We start from the raw sequence: 23,860 nt of genomic DNA, 5'->3' as shown, positions 1-23,860 counted from the left end.
AAGCGAGATTTCAGATAGATTTGTATGGTTACAAGTCAGCTAATTCAAGAACACCTACTGACCATCAAGTTCTATACATAACGTTGGAAGAGCTTCTTCCGTTCCATTGAGAACACTGTACTGTTTGCCTCAAGTCTTCAAAACTATTGATTTAGTCTCCCTGGATGTACTCCTGCTCAAAAATAAAAACACACAAAAATACCGAGGCTAGTCCCAAAGAAGACTGGTGTGATCAGGTCTGGGTAGCCACCTCCTGTCCCTTTGTAGTCAAAGCACCGCTAAGGACAAGCGATGTTGAACAGAGACATTATGGCAACACAGCTGCCTTTCCTGCCCAGAAATGGCACTCCTCTGGTCCCGTGAACTTTTATTCATTCAGTAAATGCTTAATGAGCACCCACTATGTGCAAGGCATTGGGCTAGGTGCTGCAGTTTTTGAAATGACAAAACTCTATATGTAGGATCGGCTAGTCCTTTATAGTTTTCCTGATTCGAGAGAGAAAGAATGACAGAATGCCCCATACATGGCTCATTTAGAGAGCTAAGACCACAGATGAGGTCTGCTCTCTGTCCTTCTACCAGCCTGGCATAAACTTTAGGCTTCCTCAAATCAGTTATAAGTCAAAACAAATAAGGCACATTTAAAAAAAATTCCCCCCTTTAATTGACCAAAGTAAAGCCACGACATTTCATTTGGTAACCTGCTCAGAATTATAAAGATCATTCCATTTGGCCCAGCCCACACTGCCCAGGGCAAAACCTCCGGACAATTCTAATCTCATCGCGCTCTGTTCTTATCAACTGCATATTTTTTAAACTGTCTTCAGCGCCCTAAATGGGACGCACTCAGTGCGAAGCAGATCAGAACCAGACGTAACATTTATGTTCTTGACAAGCCTCGATTATCCAGGTCCTTCACCTGCAACACAAAGGTATCAGTTTAATGTTTATAATCAGGTCAGCACGGGAGAGCTTTTCTACTGAGTTGGGTTCACCCAGACAGGAAGGGGTTACACTGGATTCTGCTCCCTGGTTTGCCTCTGGTGTGAGACTAGCTATTCTCTGCTGAGTTTCTCAGGGTACCTTGTAAGGAGCTGTGTAAATGATCTATCCTCCAAATACAGCAAAGGTTCTCAACCTTTTCTTATGTAAGAGATATAACACACTTCTATGTGACTCTGAGCACTGAAGAATTGATGCTTTTGAACTGTGGTGTTGGAGAAGAATCTTGAGAGTCCCTTGGACTGCAAGGAGATCCAACCAATCCATCCTAAAGGACATCAGTCCTGAGTGTTCATTGGAGGGACTGATATTGAAGCTGAAACTCCAACACTCTGGCCACCTGATGCGAAGAGCTGACTAATCTGAAAAGACCCTGATGCTGGGAAAGATTGAGGGTGGGAGAAGAAGGGGACGAGAGAAGATGAGATGGTTGGATGGCATCACTGACTCGATGGACATGAGTCTGGGCAGACTCCAGGAATTGGTAATGGACAGAGAGGCCTGGCGTGCTGCAGTCCATGGACACGACTGAGCGCCTGAACTGAACTGATGTGACTCTCTATGCCATAAATTCTTCAGTGGGAGAGAAGAAAACATAGTTCAAACAACACACACACTCTCCTACTACCTCCCCCAAGCCTGAGAAGCACTAAAACAGACCAAGCCTAACTCCAACTGGGAAAATATCACTGTAACCACTGCCAGAATGACAGCAGACTGGGGTGTCTACTAAGAACAATCTAAAATAAAAGAAAAATTCCAAGCAGGCTATTTTTCAGACACAGAAATATCCCTATTTTAGAAATATGTGGCCTATTTTTAAGCACTAGAGCTGCTTTCACAGTGTAACACCTGCTCACCTTGTATATCCTGACCAGCCAATGTTCTGTGGTGTATGCTTCTTCTAGGACATCAAGCTCGAAGTCTTTATTCCCAATCTCAGCATTCCGAACACGGTCATAGCCTAGTGGACGCTCTAGAAAGGGAGGAAAAAAGACGATAAATTCCTTTCTACAGTGCTCATTTCCTAAGGAAACAGTAAGTCCATGTGCTAAATCATCCCACTGGAATGTTACTCCTTAGCATGCAGTTTATGCAGAGAGTAGGGCCTACAAAAAAGGACATCAGTCAGGAAGGGCAAATTGAGTGCTATCCTAACTCACATCTTCCTCAAGATGGTGCTTGGCAGAGTCCACGGAGGTTTTCTCTTCTAAAAGACAGAGGCCTGACCTCCAAGCACCTCTATTCCTGAGGACTACCACCCAGGACCCCTGGGACACACCAGTAACCCTTCCATGGGACAGAGAAGAACTTTCCAGATGTCACAGGCCTGCATCCACGAAACAGTCCCAATTGCAGAGCCAAGAAATTGTGAGTCAGAAGGAAAAGACTTAACCTAAGCACATTCCTTTCAATTTATCTGAAGAAATGTAAAGTCTTTTATCATACTCTATTCCCTTTCATAATCCTTTCTCCAGTAAAACACCTTTTACTGAGAGGTAAGAAAAAGTAATGAATAAAAGCACAGACTTTTCTAGAGCCAGACTGCCTGAGTTTAACCTGACTCAGCACTAGTTATAGGACTTTGTGCAGTTAAGGAACCTATTTGTACCTCAATTTCATCACATATAAAATGGGAATAATATTAGCATCAACCTTTTGGACTGCTGTAAGGATTACATGAATTAGTAGAAATAAAGCATTTAGAGCAGTGCCTGGAATATAAAAAATATCCTGTATATGTTAGCTACTACTCTTCTTACTGTTGTTAAGGTTCTCAGGAATCACTTACTGGCTTCTGTGTAAACCTGTCCAAATCGGTAGTAACACATCTTGTACATAAGGCAGTTGAGCAGCACTGGAGAGCCCTCACGGTCCACACGAAACTCCCCAGTTGGAGTATAATAATCGTGCTCCTTGATGTGTTTCCCTGTATCTGTGCTCCCTCCAATCCGGACCATCCACAGAAATTTGTTGATGTCTAGAAAAAGAAAAAACTGCTTTATCACCAAGGTAGCTACAGCTCAATCACATAATGAAAGTTCACTATTTCTAATACTTTCCTAGTGGCATACAGTACCATATAACTCTGAAGTTATAAAAATAAGAAAGCTACTAATGAGCGTTGTGATGAGGGTGAAAGAAGAGAGTGAAAAAGCTGGTTTAAAACTCAGCATTCAAAAAACTAAGACCATGGCATCTGGTCCCATCACTTCATGGCAAATAGATGGGAAAAAAGTAGAAGCAGTGACAGATTTTATTCTCCTGAACTCCAAAATCACTGCTCATGGTAACTGCAGCCATGAAATTAAAAGATGCTTGCTCCTTGGAAAGCTATGACAAACCTAGATAGTGTATTAAAAAGCGGAGACATCACTTTGCTGACAAAGGTTTGTATAGTCAAAGCTATGATTTTTCCAGTAGTCATGTAAGGATGTAAGAGTTGTACCATAAAGAAGGCTGAGTGCCGAAGAACTGAAGCTTTTGAATTGGGATGCTGGAGAAGACTTGAGACTCCTTTGGACAGCATAGAGATCAAACCAGTCCATCCTAAAGGAAATCAGTCCTGAATACTCATTGGAAGGACTGCTGCTGAAGCTGAAACTCCAATACTTTGGCCACCTGATGTGAAGAGCTGACTCACTGGAAAAGACCATGATGCTGGGAAAGATTGAGGGCAGGAGGAGAAGGGGGCGAAAGAGGATGAGATGGTTGGATAGTGTCACCAACTTACTGACATGAGTTTGAGCGAACTCCAGAAGACAGTGAAGGACAAGGGAAGCCTTGGAATGCCCTCAAGTCAACGGGGTTGCAAAGACTCGGACACCACTGAGCAACTGAGCATGCACACAGGCAAATCAGAACTACAATGAGGCATCACCACATACCCGCTAGAATGACTCTTGTCAAAAAGACAAAAGTCATGCTGGTAAAGATGCTAAATAAAGGGAATCCTTGTGCACTGCTGGTCGTAATCTAAATTGGTACAGACACTATAGGAGTCAGTAGGTAGGGTCCTCAAAAAATTCAAAATAGAACCACCATGTAATCCAAAAATCCCATTTCTTGGGATATATACCCAGAAGAAATGAAATCACTACTCCCAAGAGAAATCAGTATTCACCGCAGCATTACTCAAAATAAACAAGATATGGAAATAACCTCAGTCTATCAACAGATGACCTAATAAGAAAATGTGGCAGGCAAATATATATATGTCTTATGGAATACTAAAGATTTCAGGGAACCATCTATTTCTACCACCTATGTGTATACATTCACACATATAAAAATACATATGCATACAAACACATAAGCACACAAACATACATACACAAAAAACTTTCTGTACTATTTACATATATTCTTATTATCAATAAGAAAAAAACCTAGAGTCACACATAACCAAATAGTGCTGAAGCAATTGTCTGTGAAAGTGCAAGTCCACGGGAACACATCCCGGCTATTGTCATTCCTCCTCTGCCTATACAAGACACACATAGAAACTAGTCTTACTACATTATACTGACACTTTATACATTCTATCCAGGTGAATCTGGTAAGTCTGTCCATATCAGAAGCCAGATATAATCTAAAATTTGAACATCTCTAAGAAGCAACCATATAGTCAAAATTAAGATAGAAATGAGAGGTAATTATTAACTGCAGGAAAACAAGTTATTCTAGATAAGAATGTTAACCACAGTGTACAGGTTGACTCAGCAGTACATAGTATTTATTTAGTCATGATTGTGAAAACGCTTTATCTGGATTTAACCAAAAACTGATCATTAACTCTACCGAGAAGATGCAAGATGGGAAGAGGGAGAGAGAAATACAGAGAACTAAATTCCTTATCTAGTACAAGAAGTTGATAAAGGGTATCTAAAATGATCGATCCGTGGACAGAATATACATATTATTTAGAAATATGAATATAAGTACTAGAAGAAATAACTGAAGGAATAATTTTCCTGGGAACTGATATTATAAGGTGGTTTAGAAGCAGAAGCACCATTTTTATTATAAACTTTCAGAAGTGTTTAACCTTTTAAAGTTGAAACAGGTATTGCTTTAAGTTTTTCAAGGTTTTTTTGAGGCAGAGAACTATATTTGGATGATTCTTCTAACCAGAGGATTTGCTAATAATTATAAGGAACATGGTTAACATATGCCATATATATGTATATACACACACACACACACACACACACACACACATATATATGTGTGAGAAACATTTTAAGTTGGGAGATGATTCTATGGCTTAAACCCACTAAAAAATGCTAATTCTTAAGCTCATTCTCCGAGGCCTTATGTTCTTTATTGTTCACTGCTTGTGGAACTATTCCTAGGTCTTCAGACAATTATAGCATGCCATACTTACAATGGCACCCCACTCCAGTACTCTTGCCTGGAAAATCCCATGGGCGGAGGAGCCTGGTAGGCTGCAGTCCATGGGGTCGCTAAGAGTCAAAGACGACTGAGCGACTTCACTTTCACTTTTCACTTTCATGCACTGGAGAAGGAAATGGCAACCCACTCCAGTGTTCTTGCCTGGAGAATCCCAGGGACGGGGGAATCTGGTAGGCTGCCGTCTATGGGGTCGCACAGAGTCGGTCATGACTGAAGTGACTTAGCAGCAGCAGCATACTTACATGGAGCTTCCCTGGAGGCTCATGGTAAAGAATATGCCTGTAATGCAGGGGACCCAGTTCAATCCCTGGGTTGGGAAGATCCCCTGGAGGAGGAAATGGCTATTCTTGCCTGAGAATCCCATGGACAGAAGAGCACGGCAGGCTACAGTCCATAGGGTCACAAGGAATCAGACATGACTGAGTGACTAACACTTTCACTTCTCATACTTGCATGAGAATTCTTTACATCTACGTCCTACTTGTTTGAAACAAAAATCAAAATAACCAAACCTCAAGTTGCATATATGTATCAACTAAGAAAATATGTTGATAAGATAAGTAAAAGGATAGAAAAGTAGGAGATTCATCTAGTTTTCTTAGTCTTGTAGCTAGAAATATAATCAATTTCATTACCATCTGAAGAATACCCAGTGAGGCCTCCAAAAATGACCAGCACGTAGCTGACATCAAGCTCCCTCATGATCTCATAGGCTTTTTCTTCTGTGGATGCCATTGCCTAGAAAAACACATGCACATTTCTCAGAGCAAAATTCTAGGCCATATGATCCCTGGTGGAGAAGTATTTCCCATGAGACCCTGTGCATCAAACACTCAAATGACCCCTTCACCTTACCTGCCCTACTCGAGATATATGGGTATTATTCCACGTGTTATTATCCACTAAAATCGTCCGATTCGCCATAGCTGTAATCTGGTAGCCATAATCCCACCATGACATGACCTTCGCATCCTGAAAAGAAGAATGAGAAACAGAAATTACAAGTGTCTCACCAACTCCAAAAATCAAATACTAGTAGTGGAAAGGCATCTGACAGGAATTAACATACAGCTAATTAACATCTTTACAGAATCAGTTCAGTTCAGTTCAGTCGTTCAGTTGTGTCTGACTCTTTGCAGAATAACGCGTGCCTAACAAGAAAATAAATCTTGGCACCTGGTCCTACCTTTGTATACCATAATGAAATCTCAAGGCAAATTATACAATCCAACATTGCCAATACTTTCATTCCAGATAATCTTATAAAAATAAACATAATGGCATGGGAGGTGTAGGGAGCTATGTAATATTTCCAAATAAACAGCTTGGTGTCATCAGAGAAATGATCATCATAAAAAATGATCATAACAATATCATAAAAATCAGCTCCTATAAAGAAAGGAGGTAGGAGGTGGGAGGGGATAAATCGCAGGATATGACGAATAAAGAAAAAGAAATTCTTATAAGAATCTAACTCACAATTGCCAATCTCAGTAGCTACTGGAAAGGAAATGCTCCAAAGGTATAAACCAAAATATTAAAAGTGGTTATCATTAGGTGATCCTTTATAGAAAATTTGTGTCTTTGTTTTTTGCTTCTGTTTTCTGATTTTTCTACAATAAACATGCATTACTTACTGTTAACCTTTCTCTTTTATAATTGGGATGGCCTACCTCACAATAATATCACCATGCTGTCAATACAAATGTCCAAGCAGAGTGCAGATAATCTGAACCAGGAAGGGCTGCTACAGAAGACATCCTAACTTGAGTGGAGGTTGACCTTTAAGGCCCATTCACCACCAGGTTCTATAGTTCCAATTTCTCCAAGCTTTCTACCATCTAAAAGCTATTTGATTCACTGTAACAGCAAATGTCTTTCCCGTCCTCCTACCCCACAATCCCACACCTCCCAAATTTTCACCTCTGGAGTATTGTGACGAAGCCAATAGTATGCTTCTCGAAAATCATCAAAAATGATCCTACTGCCATCTCCACCACGAGCGGACAGCACAATGGAGGGAGAAGAGTAGGCCTCACTGGTCACCCAGGTCGAATGGAAGGTGTAGGTGATGAGAAAGAAAGCCATGACCAGTATCATGCCACTTGCCACCTAGACAAGGAAGAAGAATTGTGTTGTAAACCAAATTAAATTTACAATAGCACAGAACAGCTTCTTACAGACAGTCAATGATTTAGAAAAAATGAACCAAAACAAGTCAGAGGCTATATGCATTAATCCTGACCCCTGGTGACAGTGCTCCACTTTACGCCCCCTCACTCAAAAAACACCCCACAGTGCTTGCACACGCGCGTGCACACACATGTGCGCGCACACACACAACACATGCAGTTCCCCCAGCCTGTTCTATGTGTTGCCTCTCACTTCATTCTTAATAGGGTAAGTAGAATCCTGCTGTTTCTTGCTCTTCTTGTCTTGTCGACTTATGTCCAAATTCTTCATGTAAGTGGACAGCACCTGAGAGACTCCAATGCCAGAAAGAATGCACATAACAGGCGCCAAGACTAGCATCAGACGCACCTGAAAAAACAGGAAGCAAAATCACAATCTAATTGGTGTTTTACAAATTACAGATTTCAGCCTATTAGTAGATGATGACATCTGTTTAGGGGTTTTCAACAAACATGGTCTGTCAATGGAACAGAACAAAATAGGAGAGAAAATACTTGACACATCTAAAATAGAAGTTATGTGGGGTTTTTTTAAGTCTTTTTTTCCCCCCAGTTCTACATGTATGAATGTATGTACATCTTGAGTAATGATAGGCTATAAAAAGTATTTCTTAATTGTGGTTTGGAATCAAAAAAGTCTGAGAAGCACTGTCTTAACTGCAATATATAAAATCTCTCTTCTCTTTTAACAACCTGGCACTCAGCACCCAAGCCTTTAAGAAAAAAACATCATCTCCCTTTCTGAGACTCCAGGAAGAGGGGGGAAGGAACCTGCACAGGGCCTCTCCCTGACACAAGGGTACGAATCCAAGAAAGGTGGGCCTCACAATCAGAAAATGTGAGTACCCTGTACCTTCCCGGGAAAGGTCAACAACAGTGAGCAGCTTTACCACGCAGCTCCTCAAGTGCTCAGAAGGAAGCCTCTGCACAGCTGCAGCACTGCATCCTCCCGTGCCGGGGGAGGAAGAAAACCCCCAGGGTCAAGATGGAAAGGTGCACCAGGACTGAGGGCATTCCAGCACTGAATCCTCCCGTGCCGGGGGAAGAAGAAAACCCCCAGAGTCAAGATGGAAAGGTGCACCAGGACTGAGGGCATTCCAGCACTGCATCCTCCTGTGCCGGGGGAAGAAGATAACCCCCAGGGTCAAGATGGAAAGGTGCACCAGGACTGAGGGCATTCCAGCACTGAATCCTCCCGTGCCAGGGGAAGAAGAAAACCCCCGGAGTCAAGACGGAAAGGTGCACCAGGACTGAGGGCATTTCTCACCATTACAGCTGAAAAGTACATGCTGGTCACACCATACATGATGATGAAAATCCGGGCATCAGACAGGTTGCTAAAGCAGTAATAGAGACCAACTACAAAAATAAAGGGAAAAAAGAAGTGAAGAGCTGGAACAATCAGACACATGCAAAGATGTTACTATGGCACTCTAAAATAGCACAAAATCTGAAACCACCTAAATGTCCAACATAAAGGAGGTATTTAACTACAGAATATTTATAAAACAGAATAAAACACATCAATTAAAATTTTGCTTCAGAAGTTTATGGACCATTTGCCACCTTCTTTACATACCTCTGTACTTAAACAATTAACAAATGCTGTATCTTAAACACTATTTTGCTGACGTAATCCTAAATAACATAAATTATGATTATAAAATTTTAAAAGTCAGGAGAAAAACTCTATCATCTGACTTTTAATCAGTAAACAACTGGATGAATATATGTTCCAAGTGTTAACAGGAGCAACAGGTGTGTGGTGAGAACTCCTGAAACTTTAAATTTGTCTCTATTCATATAAAAGACAACTTATTTTCATAGTAAGAAAAAATATAGTTATTTCAATTAAAAAAAAAAGTTCCCTACCAGTGGTAAATTCTTATCTCTGAAATGGCCAGAAGGTAAGTTAGATGAAGAGGCTTTACAATCAGCTATGCCTACTATCAAAATAATATCAAGAAGATAAATGGGAAGGAGTCAGGGATGAGGGGTTGGGTACACTATAAGTGATAAAAAAAAATCTGAATTAGAGTTGAATTTTATAATACAACTGAACAGAAAACTGTGAGACTCTGAACTTGCCAGTATCTGCAATTGTTCAACTTCTGATTTCCATCCTGCTTCAAATATTAGAAAAATGTGTTTAGCCATCTTCAGTACCACATAAATACACAGGCAAAAAACAAAAACAATAAAAATATACGGATGGGGGTATTTTACTTATTTTCAATCAAATAATTCTTGCAAAGAAGACCACTTCAGAACAAGGCAGACAGACCTGGAAACATGAAGACAAGAAGCTGTAGGTCGAAATAGTACGAGGACCAGGTCGTAGGCTGATGCTCAGACACGGAGGCGATGATGGGGATGTTATTCTTAGCATAGGAAGGGTCCAACAGTGAGTAGAAACGCCCCGTCCAGGGAGATATTTTTCCTGGCAGCAAAGAGGCAACAAATATTTCACAATTACTTCTGAAACAAAATAACATCTGATCCTAACTAATCATAACTTTCCATTTTAATAAGATTCTCTGAGACAAAGCAAGACTAGGTTTTTGTCTAAATGTCACGAATACCTTGAGAATTTCACCGATTCCTTTCTTTCAAATTTGAGAGTACTTATGTCAGCAGTCAGCAGAATAAAGTCAGGCTGTATGATAAACTCAGAGAAGGAAGGTGGAAATGCTTCCTGGAAGGGTTAGACTAAATCTGGTCAAACCAAGGCCAATGCTATAAACTAAGTCAGGCCGTCCTCCAGTGTTGCTCTGAATTAGACAATACAGAGGACTGGGCAAAATCAAATTAGACTCTGAGACATCTACGTGAGGAAAATATGCAATGCTAACTGTTGGGGGCCAGAGTGAGGCACTCCGCCCATGGCAAAGGTCATGAGGAAGGAGGCTCAACATACGCATAGGTGGGATTGGGCCATGGGCGTCCCCCTGGAAATCCTCGAGCATCTATCCCCATAACCAGAGCCTGCCTACTTTACTACTTTGTGCTCTCATCTACACCTGACTTTACGGGGGGCTGTCCCCCACCACCTCTTTCGGAGAAGGAGGTAACTTAGAGCTCCAGTTAATAAAAACTCCTGGGCGTGACAAGAGTGTTTTAACCTACAAACCCCTCTGAAGGTTCTCTGGCCTGCCTGACAGGCTCGTCCGGCCACATGTGAGGCACGAGATGCTTTAAACCCTCTAAAAACAGGTTCTTTAGAGAAGTTAGAAAACTATTAGTATAAGTATAGTGGGCTGATTAGAAATTGTATTGATGAAGGGTTTTTCATTTGTTGAGCCGATTGTTGCTAAGTCTCCACATCCCCTGCCCTTACACACATTAATGAATATATAGAAGAAATAAGTATTAACTTTTGATATTAATCACGTTAGACCTTAGGCTAAGTAAATTCTTTCCTTAACTAAAACCCACTACACCCTCACCCTATAGGAATGTAACTTTATTTGGGTGGCGTCTGTTTTAAGAATAATCACCCCTGGAGAAATAAGTGTCCTGGTTGACTGACTGCTGTCACAAGGAGAGGGTCATAAATTGTCAGCAGGCCCCCTGGCCAGAAGATGATGTAACACCCCTAAGACCTCTGTATACATTTGTATGAAGCACCTGACTTTAATAAAAGTCAGGACTGCTGTCCCCGCGTGACTTTTGCATAACATCTCAGTGTATAAAAGTAGACCATGGAAAATAAAGAATTGGGATCAGTTTCTCGAAATACTGGTCTCCCCATGTCTCTCTCTCTCTCAAATTCTGGCTGAGCCTCCATCTGGAGCGCGGAACCCACCATGCTTACTAATTATGCCTGGGCTTCTAAGATCTGACTGGGGAGGCCTCAGTGTCTCCTCTCCTTCGGGAGAACGGAAGGACGCCTGCAGCCTACGTAAGTGGTGCAAACTTCTTGTCTTGAAGTTTTATTGGTCTCCCGCATAAACCAAGCTACTCAGCCTCTTTTCTCCACTGAATTTTCCTACTGAGGTATCCTCATTCTATTACTCTTTATATCTCTAATTAATATTTAAATAGTCGCCGACGCTGTCTCCCCTTCGAATACCCTGGATCAGCCGGGCTGGACCCCGGCAGCTAACCAAACTAAAGACACAGTTCTGTCATTTAGGATTAGATGAAGTCACGTTGTAGGGCAAACAATGTTAGGATTTCTCCTAGCCTACCAATATAGGAAAGAAAAGGACAAAAGAAAAAAAGAGAAAGACAAGCATGGTAAATATAGTTCTGTTACCAAGTGTGAATCTTCTGAGATTAAATACTGATCTAGTAAGATCTTTTTTCTATGCTGAATCCAAACACTGGCTGACAAATGGATTGAGTGTGTAATATGGATTTAATATGCATGAAATCAAGAGAAATGGAAAAGAATGCATCTTCCTGTGGTCAGGAAATAACCCATGTTTTTGGAGTTTATGCTATGTTCATACCCATTTACACTTAATACTAAAAGTCTTTCCTACCTGTCAGCATGAGGAGAGCTCCAATGGTGAGAAGGACAAAGCCCACCAGGGAGATGACACTTCGGAAAAGAACTTCAAATTGCTGTGGATTCAACTTGCTGCGTAGATAATCCACAAAGGCGTGAATCTGGCAGAGACCAAACACCCCAAAGGCTGCCATGTGCTCTGATGACAGGACGGGCTGTAGGTGAAAGCAGATGTGTGAGAATGTCAGGAAAACAACGGGTCCAGCCTTGACCTGAATTATCCGGACCAAGTTCAGACCAAAGGGTCCAATGAGTTCTGAGGCTACCAAGGAATTAGGGCCAATCCAGGGGAGGGTCTAATTTACCTGCCACATTCCCACAGAATACCTGGAGTCCAAAGTGTACCATACTCTATCAATATCACATGCCTGGCCTTTGCTCAGGTATTTCTTGAGCCTCGATTGTAATTTTCTCATTTTCCCAAAATTTGCATTCATTGAAATTCCCATCATTCAAGGCCCCAAGCAAATACTATTGCCTCCTACTCTGCCAAGCTGAAATCCATCACGCTCCTCTATATCTACACACCTTAGATCTCTCCTGTAACTTAGACAAACAGTTCTCAAACTCCACCAGGCAGCATAATCATGGTAGAGTGAAGGGGGGTGTTTAGACACAGACAGCTGAGCCCTACCACCAGAGCTTATAAAACTCAATAGATTCAAATCCTGAATTTGCATTTCTAATGTATTCCCTGATGCTGCTGAGCCTGCTGGTCCAGGACTACATTTCTAGGACCACTACATCACAGAGAGCTATATGGGTGTCTTTCACAGCAAGACTTCCTTAAGGACCAGGATCAAATCTTTAGTTTTTATATTTCCCAGTTATTAGCAAATTGCACATTGTAGGGGATGAGCAAAGAAATACTTGCTGAGCTGACTAAGGGTTCCACTTTTCATAAGAATTTTACATGAAAAATCACACATCACTCCTCTGATTTAATAGCTGTCTCTTAACCCTATGGAGTAATGTGGTTAAAAGGTCTATGTTCTGCTTCCTAAAGGACTTAATTACTTGGCCCCATTAACAAGTTCAGGGGTCATTACTACTGAATGGGATCATTCACATTAAGGACTGAAAAAGATAACTGTGATCACCCACATCAACTCAGTTCTACCAAAATATCCCTGCTTCTCCCCAAACTTAAGCTAACTTAAGAGCAATTAAACGACATGAACAAATATTAATACTCTCAGGGGGCAGACTTTATCGACCAATGATTCTGTTGTTTCAGTTAACACAAGCAGTCCAAGGTCAGACCTGTAAGTTTTAACATCCTCACCAGAATCCAAGATAAATCAATTTAGTTGGAGATGATTAGGAAAAAAGTGGAAGAAACTAAAAACTCCACTCAGTCTAGGGCTCACCTGGAAACCCACAAAGGAGATCTGCATGGAAAGAATGGTGCCCAGGCAGTAGACAGTACAGTAGGCCACGTAGATCCGGTGGGAGAAACGTCCTGTGAGCATCAGCACTAGTACATGAAGAGGGATCAAGTTGATCAAGAACACGTAACCTCCCCAGGAAGAGACCTAGGACAGGAGGAAAAAGGACAGCTCCTCTCAGCACTCCTCGTTACCTGTGACCTTTTTACAGAACACCTATTTATGGTAACCAAAAATTTTATTAATGCCAAGTGGTTTAAATAGTTTAAGTAACTGACTTCTTTAAACAGGAAAATCAAATTAAACCCATTACTGTAACTCAGTCCTCTGTTCTATATGGCTCTTGTCATTGTGATCACAAAACAAAAGGCCCCTAACCCTCGGTGTTAATCTGGATGCAACCTACTATAAGGTCACATGGAGGATTTAGGGATACACGTGAAATGTGAGCAAGCAAAAGAGTTAACGGAAGAAGTCTCAGGGTTAATGAAAGATTGAACAGAAAAAAATATGTGTTAGGAAAGGAAAAAGTTAAGAGAAACATATCAGAAAAGAGAGCTGGCCAACCAATATGTATCCATAAGAAATACAGTATCTGGAGACCTCTAAAAATTAAAAAAATTTCCTCTATCTTATCATCCATCTGCCTTGGGTTAGGCTTTGTATGGACACAAGAGACAATAAAGGCTTCTGTCCTCTGCTCTACGGTCTCAAACCCCAAAAGCTACTTCCAGTTTACATCAGTTGATCCCAACAGGTATGCAGACATAGAGAGACTCCTGGAAGAAGGGAGTGAAGAGTTACCATGTAGAAGTAAGCAAGGGCACACTTTGCTGCCCAGTAGATGGAACCAGTCTTGACTGCTTTGATCCACATGTAATAGGTAAGCAGCATGCAAAAGATGGCAATCCCTGCAGAGAGAACACAAAATTCAATAGAAGGCCACACTGGGATATTAAATCCTGATCTGCAACAAACTACCTGCATATCTCAGACCTACAACCCAGTAACAGTGTAACTGCTCTACATCTCTTTGTCTTAGTTTCTGGTAGAAGAAAAAAAGAGTCCATAATAGTGTCTACTTCATAAATGTGTCATAAAGGCCAATTTAACCACTGCATGTAAAGCACTTGCAACAGAATCTAGCCTGCAGCAAGCACTCAGTGTTAGTCATTATTGCTACTCTTCTTTTCAGGCACTGAACCTGCTATTTGAGTCCTAATGATATCCCATACGATCAAGCACCACCCTGCTTCTACGTCTTACCACAAGCTGGTCTTTATGCCCTGACTGCCTCGCTCCTTAATATTTGCCTAATGAAGTTCCAACTTCAGGGCCCAGTTCAAACACAACTACTTCCAAAAAGCCTTCCCTGATCCCCAAATCGGAATCTCTTCTCTCACTGCATTCCCAAAGTAACTCTGTTCATACTTCTCTCGTAGCATACAATACTATCTGCCCATTAGATTTATTTTGATAGGTCTGCATTAATCTGCATTAATAGATTATGGGCTAAATTATTTTGTTCTTTATCTATCTCTGTAATTCATTAAGTATAAGCCAATACTCTTATTCATTAACTATTCTGTAATACCTAACACTGTTTTACCAATAACATTCAATAAATACAGAGTGATTTGGAAATAAGTCAATAAAAGTCATTATGGTTTTAAGAATATCCATTCCTTTCATCTAAAGTAAAGCAAATGATTACAGTGTTAAAACAACAGTATCATTCAACCCTGGAGCTTGGTGGGCTACAGTAAATGAGATCGCAAAAGAATCAGACACCACTGAGTGAATACACAATAACAAAAACCCATCTAGACTTCACTTTCACTTTTCACTTTCATGCACTGGAGATGGAAATGGCAATCTACTCCAGTGTTCTTGCCTGGAGAATCCCAGGGACGGCAGAGCCTGGTGGGCTGCTGTCTATGCGCTGGCACAGAGTCGGACATGACTGAAGCGACTTAGCAGCAGCATCTAACCCTAAAACCTAACTCTCCTTTTAGGAATATAGAGATGAGCCAGAGGCCTTATTTAAGGAAAATTACCAGCTACCTTTCTAGAGAAAATGAGAGAGAGAATATAAACTTAACAGTCTGAGGTCCCTTCCTGCCCACTTCTAATCTTCTGAACCAGACACCATTTTGGCTATTGCTAAATAGCAGATTTGAACCCAGATTCTATTACCCTTCACAGAGCTCTACTGGATAATAAGGTGAACTTGAAGTCTTACCTTCATTATCATAGGAGCCAGCCACAGACCGGGAGATATAGCCAGGAACCACAGCAATCATGGCGGCAGCAAGAAGCCCAGCTCCTGCATCCTGTAAGGCAAGAAGGGTAACAGGAAGTCAACACCAATACAGCTGTGGAGAGGAGAGGGTGCACTAGTCCAATCTGCTTCTACAGGGCCCAGAGAATAGTTCGACACTTTGCAAGGGAGATGTGACGCTAGGAATGCTTGCAGCAGTGCAAGAAAGTTCCACACTTCACAACCAGTTCCCTCCCTGCCATGGCACTAAGTCTGAAACTGAGTACACGTGTGCCAAGAACAGACAAATCATGAAATCAGGCAGATGCTACCCCAGAACGGGCGGCTGGGTCGGAGTACCCCCGGATTCGAGTCCCCCCGCAACAACATCTGCACACCACAGGAACACCAGTCACACCCCTAAAAGCTATGCAAGAATAGACAAAGGAAGACATAAGTATTTGAGCTAAAAAGTCAACAAACAGAGGTGATAAACTACAGTGGACTAAAGATGCCATCTTAGATAATAGAGCTGGAATATTCCGAGTCAATCTGTGAACTCGGGAAAGAGGAAAAACAAAATATAACCCACACACCGAAAGAGGAAGGACCTGTCTGTTGGTAAGAGTCAAATCTGGAACAGGGCAGCAAGGAGAAGGATGAAAGAGCTTTCAAACTAAACTCAAGTTTCCCAAGCCCTCCAACTGGTTTAGCACCTCCAGTATCTCCCTGACACCACAGCCACAGAGAACAGCATCCCAGGAGCCAAGGTCAGCGAGGCAGACACCTGGGGAAGCAGAGCCCCTATCACAGACTCTAAGTATAAGAGCCAAGGGGTTTCAGAATTTTTAAAGAAATGTTTCTTAAAAAATCAACAAAATAATTGTTAAGCTAAGTGTCCATTTCCAGTAGGAAGAACTAACTGTTTTGGAACATATCTTGTAGCTATTTTCTCTCTCCCTAGATTGTGAGGGATACTAGATTCAAAATCTAAATCTCACTTTAAATATTTTTTTCCAGGACTTCCTTGGTGGCCTGGTGGATAAGAATCCACCTGCCAATGCAGTGGACACAGGTCAGATCCCTGGTCCAGGGAGATTCACACGCTGCAGGGCGAGTAAACCCGTGCGCCATCATCATAGAGCCTGTGCTCTAGGGCCCTCGAGCCGCAACTCCCGAAGTCCATGTGCCTAGAGCCCAGGCTCTGCATTAAGAGATGCCACCACAAATAAGCAGCCCCCTCTCGCTATCTGCACAAAGCAATGAAGACCCACTGCAGCCAAAAATAAAGACAGCAAAAAAAAAAAAAAAAAAAAAGGGCAGTCCTGTGATGAGTAAACTAACACAAAAGTTCTTTTTCCATATACAACAATTTACATTTGACCTTCAAACATTCCCTTACATGGACAAACAATTGTTAATGATAAGACACCACATATTCTAGGGAGGGACTGGGATGAAACTAGCAATTCGGCTCATCAAAAGCTATCTTTAGCCCCTAGCTCCCTGCCCTTCTTAAGCTCTCAGTCCCCCACCCTTTAGCATCTACTAGAGAGGTTCAACAACATCCATTCCCAAGCCTCCTGTCACCCCAAATCCTTCACCTTGAGCTCTTTGGTAAGGTGGTACGTGACGATGGTGGTGAAGGAAGAGAAGAGAGGGGCCAGGAACACACAGACATTCCGAATGTCGATGGTGATGTGGAAAAAATGGAGGACATGGTAGATTGCAGCAGAGGTGATCATTAAGCCTGCAACAGGAAGAAGAGAGGCCAACAGGTTAACCCCTAAGACAAAGAACGCAAGGGAACGAGAAAGGGAAAATCCAAGTTATCAATACAGTGGTAACACGGGTCTCAACAACCCACCAGAAACACTAACATAGCAGCTGCAGGAGGCCTATAAATTTCCATCCTGTGGATTCAATCAGAAGTCCAGAATTTATGAAACACTACCCATCCCCACTCTCTCATACACGTTCTGCCTTCTATATAGGATCTACTTTTACGAATCTGTAATCAGAATGAAATTACAAGTGTCACAAACCAAAGATATTAGAAATAAAACACACTATTCCATATTATACAAATAAGTTACTGCTGTAAGGAAAAAAAAAAAAATCCTGTTCCCCTCACCTGGGTAAATTGTTCCTCCAATGATTCGTCCCAAGGGGTACCAGGCCCGGTCATCAAACCAGTTATGGAATTTATAAAATCCCTCCTCAGCCAGGAACCGGGTGGTGCGATAATTAAAGTACCTGCAGCAAGACAGGGAAGAACTGTGTCTGCTCCTCCCCACACCCAGGTATTCGCCCCAGTGTGCAGTGAATCGGGCTCCTCAGGTTCCACCACCGAGGACCTTATCATCACTCCAATCAAAGTCAGTGTGGTACCCAGAAGTATTCGAAGCAGGAAAATCACTTCACATTACCACAAGTCTCCTCATTTGCAGCTCCATGTCTGTCTCAGTTAAACGCTGCTTCTCTCGTAAGGAAATGCAACTGGAGGCTAATTAAACAAAGGACACTTCACCAGGCTGGCATGTAGTAGGCATCAGCCCCAGCCAGAAGATTCAAGCACTCAGAAGACAGGACAGCTGAGATGTGGGCACCAACAGATTCTTTTCAAGTGCCAGCGACACACAAAAGAACATTTCCATAACACACACGAGGACACACGGGAACTTCAAGTGAGGAGCATCTCTATAAAGATGTGGGTGTTAACACCAGATGCAGGATGAACATTTTTTAGTCTACTCCATAACACACACCGCTTAATGAGTATTTAAATTTGTAATCAGATCTACTCATGTTGTTATTTAAAATAGTTCTGAATGCCACCTAAATGGTAGCATAAAAATAAAAATCACATAAAAAGCATTTTATACAAAATGCTTAAGAGTTATACACAAAAAAACACAGTTCTTTAGGCTCAAGCTATGAAGCCCCATAAGTTTCTCATTTAAAAAGTAAAAAAGAAAGACAAATAAAATACTATGTATATAATTTATCATATAATTTATTTATATATATATCACATATATATTAACAAGTTTATTACAAATAATAAAATATAAACAAGTAAAATGAAAAGAACTGTTTAATCACTAAAGATGATTATGACTAACCATCTTTCCTGCCCACTGCTCTAACCCTATTTCCTCCTTGGTCAGTCAAATTTTAGCAGCTGAAGTGAGTAAAGAAGCAGATGGCATAGATATCTATCCTTCTATTTATTCTGATGAATGTTATTTTGGTAACTGCCAGGGACACAGAAAGGATAGGGGTAGCAGGCAGTCACCAGGTGTCAGAATCATGCCCTTCACCTAATGGCAGGAGCGGCAGAGTGAGACAGAGGAAGTGCAAGTTAGGGGGAAAAGGTCTGGCCTGGGGTCACACTCTGGGCATCAGCTTCCTGCTCTGCAAAAGGAAGTGTCAAATCACATGATCTGTACCATCCCGTCTGTCTCTATGACTACAGAGCAGATACTCTTGCTTTCCCTGACCATCTCATCTCAATGTTCACTCATCTAGAGTGTGTGAGAAAAAGCCCTAACATACTGGTGATCAAGAACCAAAAGAATATAAGTTATCTCATTCCTGAGGGAAAAAAATTTATGACTGTATGCCTCCAAAGTGCTTTCAAATATCTACCCAAAACAATATGACAAACTTGCAAACACATGTGGGTATTAAACTTGAATCAATGTTCCATAAGCCTAATATTGTATTTTTATGATATCAATAATGCATCAAGATTCTATGATTCTAGCTCTCTAAATTTTAATTGAAGCCTTAACTTTCAGTAATACAAGTTACTCCAGTGTCTAGAAACAGACAAACCTCAGTTCAAATCTTGGCTCCTCCATTTACTATACATGTAACATTTACTATATGTGTAACATTTACCATACATGTGACATTTACCATATATGTAACATTTACTATACATGTGACCTTGAATGGCCTCTGCCAGCCTCAGTTACATTTGTAAAAAGGGGACACTAATACCTCCATCTCATAGGGTGACTGGGAGGATTTATAGATAATCTGTACAACAGCTCTTGGAACAGAATGAAGCTCAGTAAATGTCTTTCACCTATGCCTCTTTTTAGCTAATAAAATCCCTAATCAAAATCACAACTTTAAATTTTCCTCAATGTCTTAGAACTTAACTGACAGACCCAATTTATACCACACAAATTGTTAAACAGAAAAAAAGTCATGGATCTCAAGTTTACGACCTCTGATTTTTCTCTTGAGCCTCAAACACACACCAGGCCCAGTCCCCTTTCCCTTAGCCTGTACCATTAAGTGTCGACCAAGCTGAGAAGTCAGACTTCTCTTAGCTTACCCAGGTCTTAAGCAACAGGTAGGCACACCAGCAAGGCCTCTCTCATTTTTTATAAGTTTGAGAGACTCATTTGGTCTCAAATTCCACTGGAAATGTTTCAAAAAGGGGACCATTGTAGAAATGCATAGAAAGTACATCCCCATTACCAAGAGTTCACTGGAATTTGAATCTGAAACCCATTAACCTGAATGCTTCTTGAAGGAAATACCAGACCAAGCAAAGGTACTCACGGATCAAATTCATGGATGACACTTTCAAATCTCAAGACAGCAAAGAGACGAGTAGAGAACGCTGCACAAAACAGAGAACTAATATTTAATGGCAATATACCATGAAAAACAATAGTAGATAGTAATGTTACACAGACAGTAGTATTATCCAGCACAGAAGTCACAGGAAATACAAAATAATGACTGAATCAAGTATTTACCCATCCCTCCCACACACAAGAAACAAGGAAGTTCATTTTCCCGTGACAATAATACCCACATTTCCACTGAAGTAGGACACATTGAACTACTCATTATCAAGGCCTATAACACCACATTCACCCACTAGTGTTGCGCCTAATTTACATGGTCATCTTCTACATACGTTGACCTCCTCTTTCCACAACCTTAGCCTTGGAGTGAACTAAGAGGTAAGGGAATCTAGACCACTTATGACTCATGAAGAGCAAGAAAAACCTAAGAAAACATAATAAGTGCTGGAAAGACTTTCAGAAATACTGAGGCAGGCAACTACGGAAGACAAATATCTTTTACAAAACTCAGTATCCCAGGGTCTCTGGTACCACTTTCAGTTCTAAGAAAAACCAAAATTGACACAGCACGCTTCCCATTCTTTCCCAGATGACCACTAGTCCAAACTTCTACAATCCTTGTGTTTCTTTTGATTTCACAAAATTCTACTGGTTGAGAACAGTAAAAAAGAACACATTACAATCTGCTGCAAGAAAAGCAAAGCATTTAAGAAAGCCATTGCTAATTTTTTTTTTCTTCAGAATTTTCTCCCTTCCATATCCTGAAGAAAGGGAGGTCCACATGCACACTCACATAACACAGCAGCCATCGACAGAATCAGAAGCTTCAGAAGTGTGTCCTGCTTCTCATAGGACAACCGCAAAAATCCCAGCTTGGTCATCTTCACATCGGTGGGCGGCAACAGATGACAGTCAAACAGCTAAAACTGGAAAGCCAAGACCATGAGATATCAAACACCTTCAATTTAGCTAATTCACTTTCATATTTTATGGTGGGAGAGAACCACAGAGAGAGGAAGTAGTGAACACACAAGAGAGGGTCAGGACTAACTGAGACCCAAGCTGACCCTGAATTATGACCAACAGACAAGGAAGTCGGCATGTCAGAGCTGTAAGTCAAGGACGAAGAGGAATGATGAGACTCTATCACCGTAATTCTGTTTCTCAGTCTTTGCAGCTACCAAGGAGCACAACTGGCAATCGTGTGGTACGACAGGAGTAAAGAAGAAACACAGAAAAAAAGAGAGTCGGAGGAAGAGAGGCAAAGCAAACAGGAAAGACTGAAAACAGAGAAAAGAATAATTAAATGGAGAAACACAGCATTCAAGAAAAGGCAGGAATGTATGAAGGAAAGCAGGGAATGAGCACAGAAGTGAAAGCAGAAGGCTGAGAAACAGAAGTCATGACTGAATTGGCACCGTTTACATCCCTAAATTTCAGCTCCAAACTTTCTGGCTACACACTTCTTTCTGTTCCAAATCCCAATGGGGTTGCAGGGTCAACTAGAGCACACGACTCTTCAGCAATACAAGTAGTTATGCAGTCAGGAAGGGAGGGAGAGGCACACAGATCACTGCACTTTCAATCTCTTCTATCACACTTTAACTGCGGCTCAAATCTACACCCACTTCCCATCAGCTGTCTCAAAGCATCCTGTAACTGACACTGCTGATTTAAGCCACTGATCCGAGAGACAGAACCAGATAATAATCTGGAGGGTAAAGAAAATAAAAATTTTCTTACTAAGGCCAAAAAAAAAAAAAAAAAGATTGGGCTGTATGTGGGAGGAGGGGGTTTATTAGATTAAAATAAAATGTTGAAGGAGGGAAGTAGTCTCTAGACCATTCAGAACGGTGATCACTTAATGGACAATATTTTATCAGCACTCAGTAGGAGCATAGCTATTTCTGTTTAAAACAGCACTGCCTTCTTAAATCATAAGCTGGTCAAGGGCTAAGGGATAAAGAATATGCAACACTAAAGACTGCAGGAAAAAAAAAAATAAAAGGAACCTGGATCCCTCCTGATCTTTTTCCAACTATTACTAGAGGAAAGGAGGGGAAAAAGTAACACTGGACTAGGTGGAGGGCATCAAGAATCATATATTCCTAGCTCCAAAAGTAAGGACTCAAGCATCTTTTTCCACAATTAACTGTCCCAGAGGAGCAGTTGTACATTTATTTTTAATTATAGTCCCAAAGGAGAACCATACCTTGCAATCAAAAATAAACACCTAACTGTAGGAAGTCCGTAACACAGTTACATCCCTCAGGACTGTACTTGTTTTCTCCAACGCCTGAAACAGGAAAACTTAACCACTACTGAGCTGATAGGAGCCACATGCCTAGAAGACTAAGCGGAGGAAATGAGAGCACTAGAACCTTTCCTTGAAAACGGAGTAAAGAAGCTGGTAATTTAGGCCAGGATCTCAAGGAAGTTTCCATACTGTGCTCACTGGTGGTGTTCGCACATCGCTTAACGGCAAAACGCACTTTTCTTAAAACACTGGGCATCTGTCCTCCACTTCAACTGTGCCTGCAAAGTGCGGCGTCTTGTCTCACCCTGGTTCTTGTTCCCAACTTGCTCACACTTCCTCACGCCTGTCCCTCCCTCCCCCACTACAGCAGGTCCCTCCCTCCGTCTCCCATCTTCCCAGAACTCAACACCTCCTGCACCACCCGGCGTGGGACACCCCACCACCCAACGATCCTAAGCGCCACCCCCTCCCAGGACTAGTCGGTGCCGGAGCTCCATCTTTCCCACGCCCACCTGGCCTAAGTGCACGACCCATCCCAGACGCTCACATCCTTCCATGCCCCCCACACCACGTCCCACGCCCCCTCCTCTGCAAGGCCCCAGACTCTGCCTGCGCCCACAGCCGCAGCCATTAAAGCCGCACCTCCTGCGCTTCGCTCAGTCCCACCAACGCCTTGGACTGCACCTGCCGCTAATCCTCAAGTTACATCCCAAGGCCTTCTCACCTGACCGGCGTTCCTCAGGAATCCGCTCGCCTCCCTCTGCCATCTGTTCAACGGTGCACCCAACCCTGGCAGCGCCGGGTCCGCCTCCCGGACTGCTCCCCATTGGCTAGTTCAGGTACAATCCTACACTTAAAGGGAGCGATAGGGTTCTGGAACTGTCTGTCAGACTCGGAGGCGTGAACGCAGCCGCGAGCCCATGTTTTAACTGGAAAATACAGATATCACTTAGTACCAGGAAGGCGGGACTTCGTCCAACTGCCCAGCCGTGATAGGCCGGCTCTTGAGAGCCCGAGCACGAAAAGAACACGGTCGGAGCAGTTTGGTTGAGGGACGAGCAGTGACGTGTCGGTCTGCGGACAGCGAAGGAGTCGCGGGCGGAAGATTCGGCGCGTTTAGCCCAGTCACGTGACAAGAAGCGGAAACGACGCAAAGGCATAGGCCGAAACTGCAAATCCCCCAAAGCTAAACTGAGATTGTCCGCTTCCGTTTCAGAGA

At 42.0% G+C, this 23,860-nt stretch overlaps 1 protein-coding gene across 2 annotated transcripts; it reads right to left on the bottom strand.

Annotated features, from left to right (window-relative positions):
• Positions 1–640: 640 nt before the first annotated feature.
• Positions 641–23,509, bottom strand: STT3A (STT3 oligosaccharyltransferase complex catalytic subunit A). 2 transcript variants are annotated; one of them, XM_006057672.4, is made up of 18 exons: positions 23,366–23,509; positions 21,178–21,310; positions 20,353–20,413; positions 17,906–18,027; positions 17,376–17,521; positions 15,754–15,844; positions 14,316–14,422; positions 13,494–13,658; positions 12,098–12,278; positions 9,895–10,050; positions 8,878–8,969; positions 7,804–7,959; positions 7,342–7,530; positions 6,274–6,390; positions 6,054–6,156; positions 2,795–2,983; positions 1,863–1,978; positions 641–919 (listed from the first exon to the last, which is right to left on the bottom strand). In XM_006057672.4, the coding sequence occupies exons 2-18, from the start codon at positions 21,263–21,265 to the stop codon at positions 881–883; spliced, it is 2,118 nt and encodes a 705-aa protein (XP_006057734.1). In that variant the 5' UTR covers positions 21,266–21,310; positions 23,366–23,509; the 3' UTR covers positions 641–880. The 2 variants fall into 2 exon arrangements, with proteins under 2 accessions (XP_006057734.1, XP_006057735.1); XM_006057673.4 differs by having other exon boundaries at positions 23,284–23,422.
• Positions 23,510–23,860: the final 351 nt, after the last annotated feature.

This window comes from Bubalus bubalis, chromosome 5, assembly GCF_019923935.1.
Source record: "Bubalus bubalis isolate 160015118507 breed Murrah chromosome 5, NDDB_SH_1, whole genome shotgun sequence".
Taxonomy (NCBI): Eukaryota; Metazoa; Chordata; class Mammalia; order Artiodactyla; family Bovidae; genus Bubalus; species Bubalus bubalis.
This window is presented reverse-complemented; position numbering and strand designations above follow the sequence as displayed.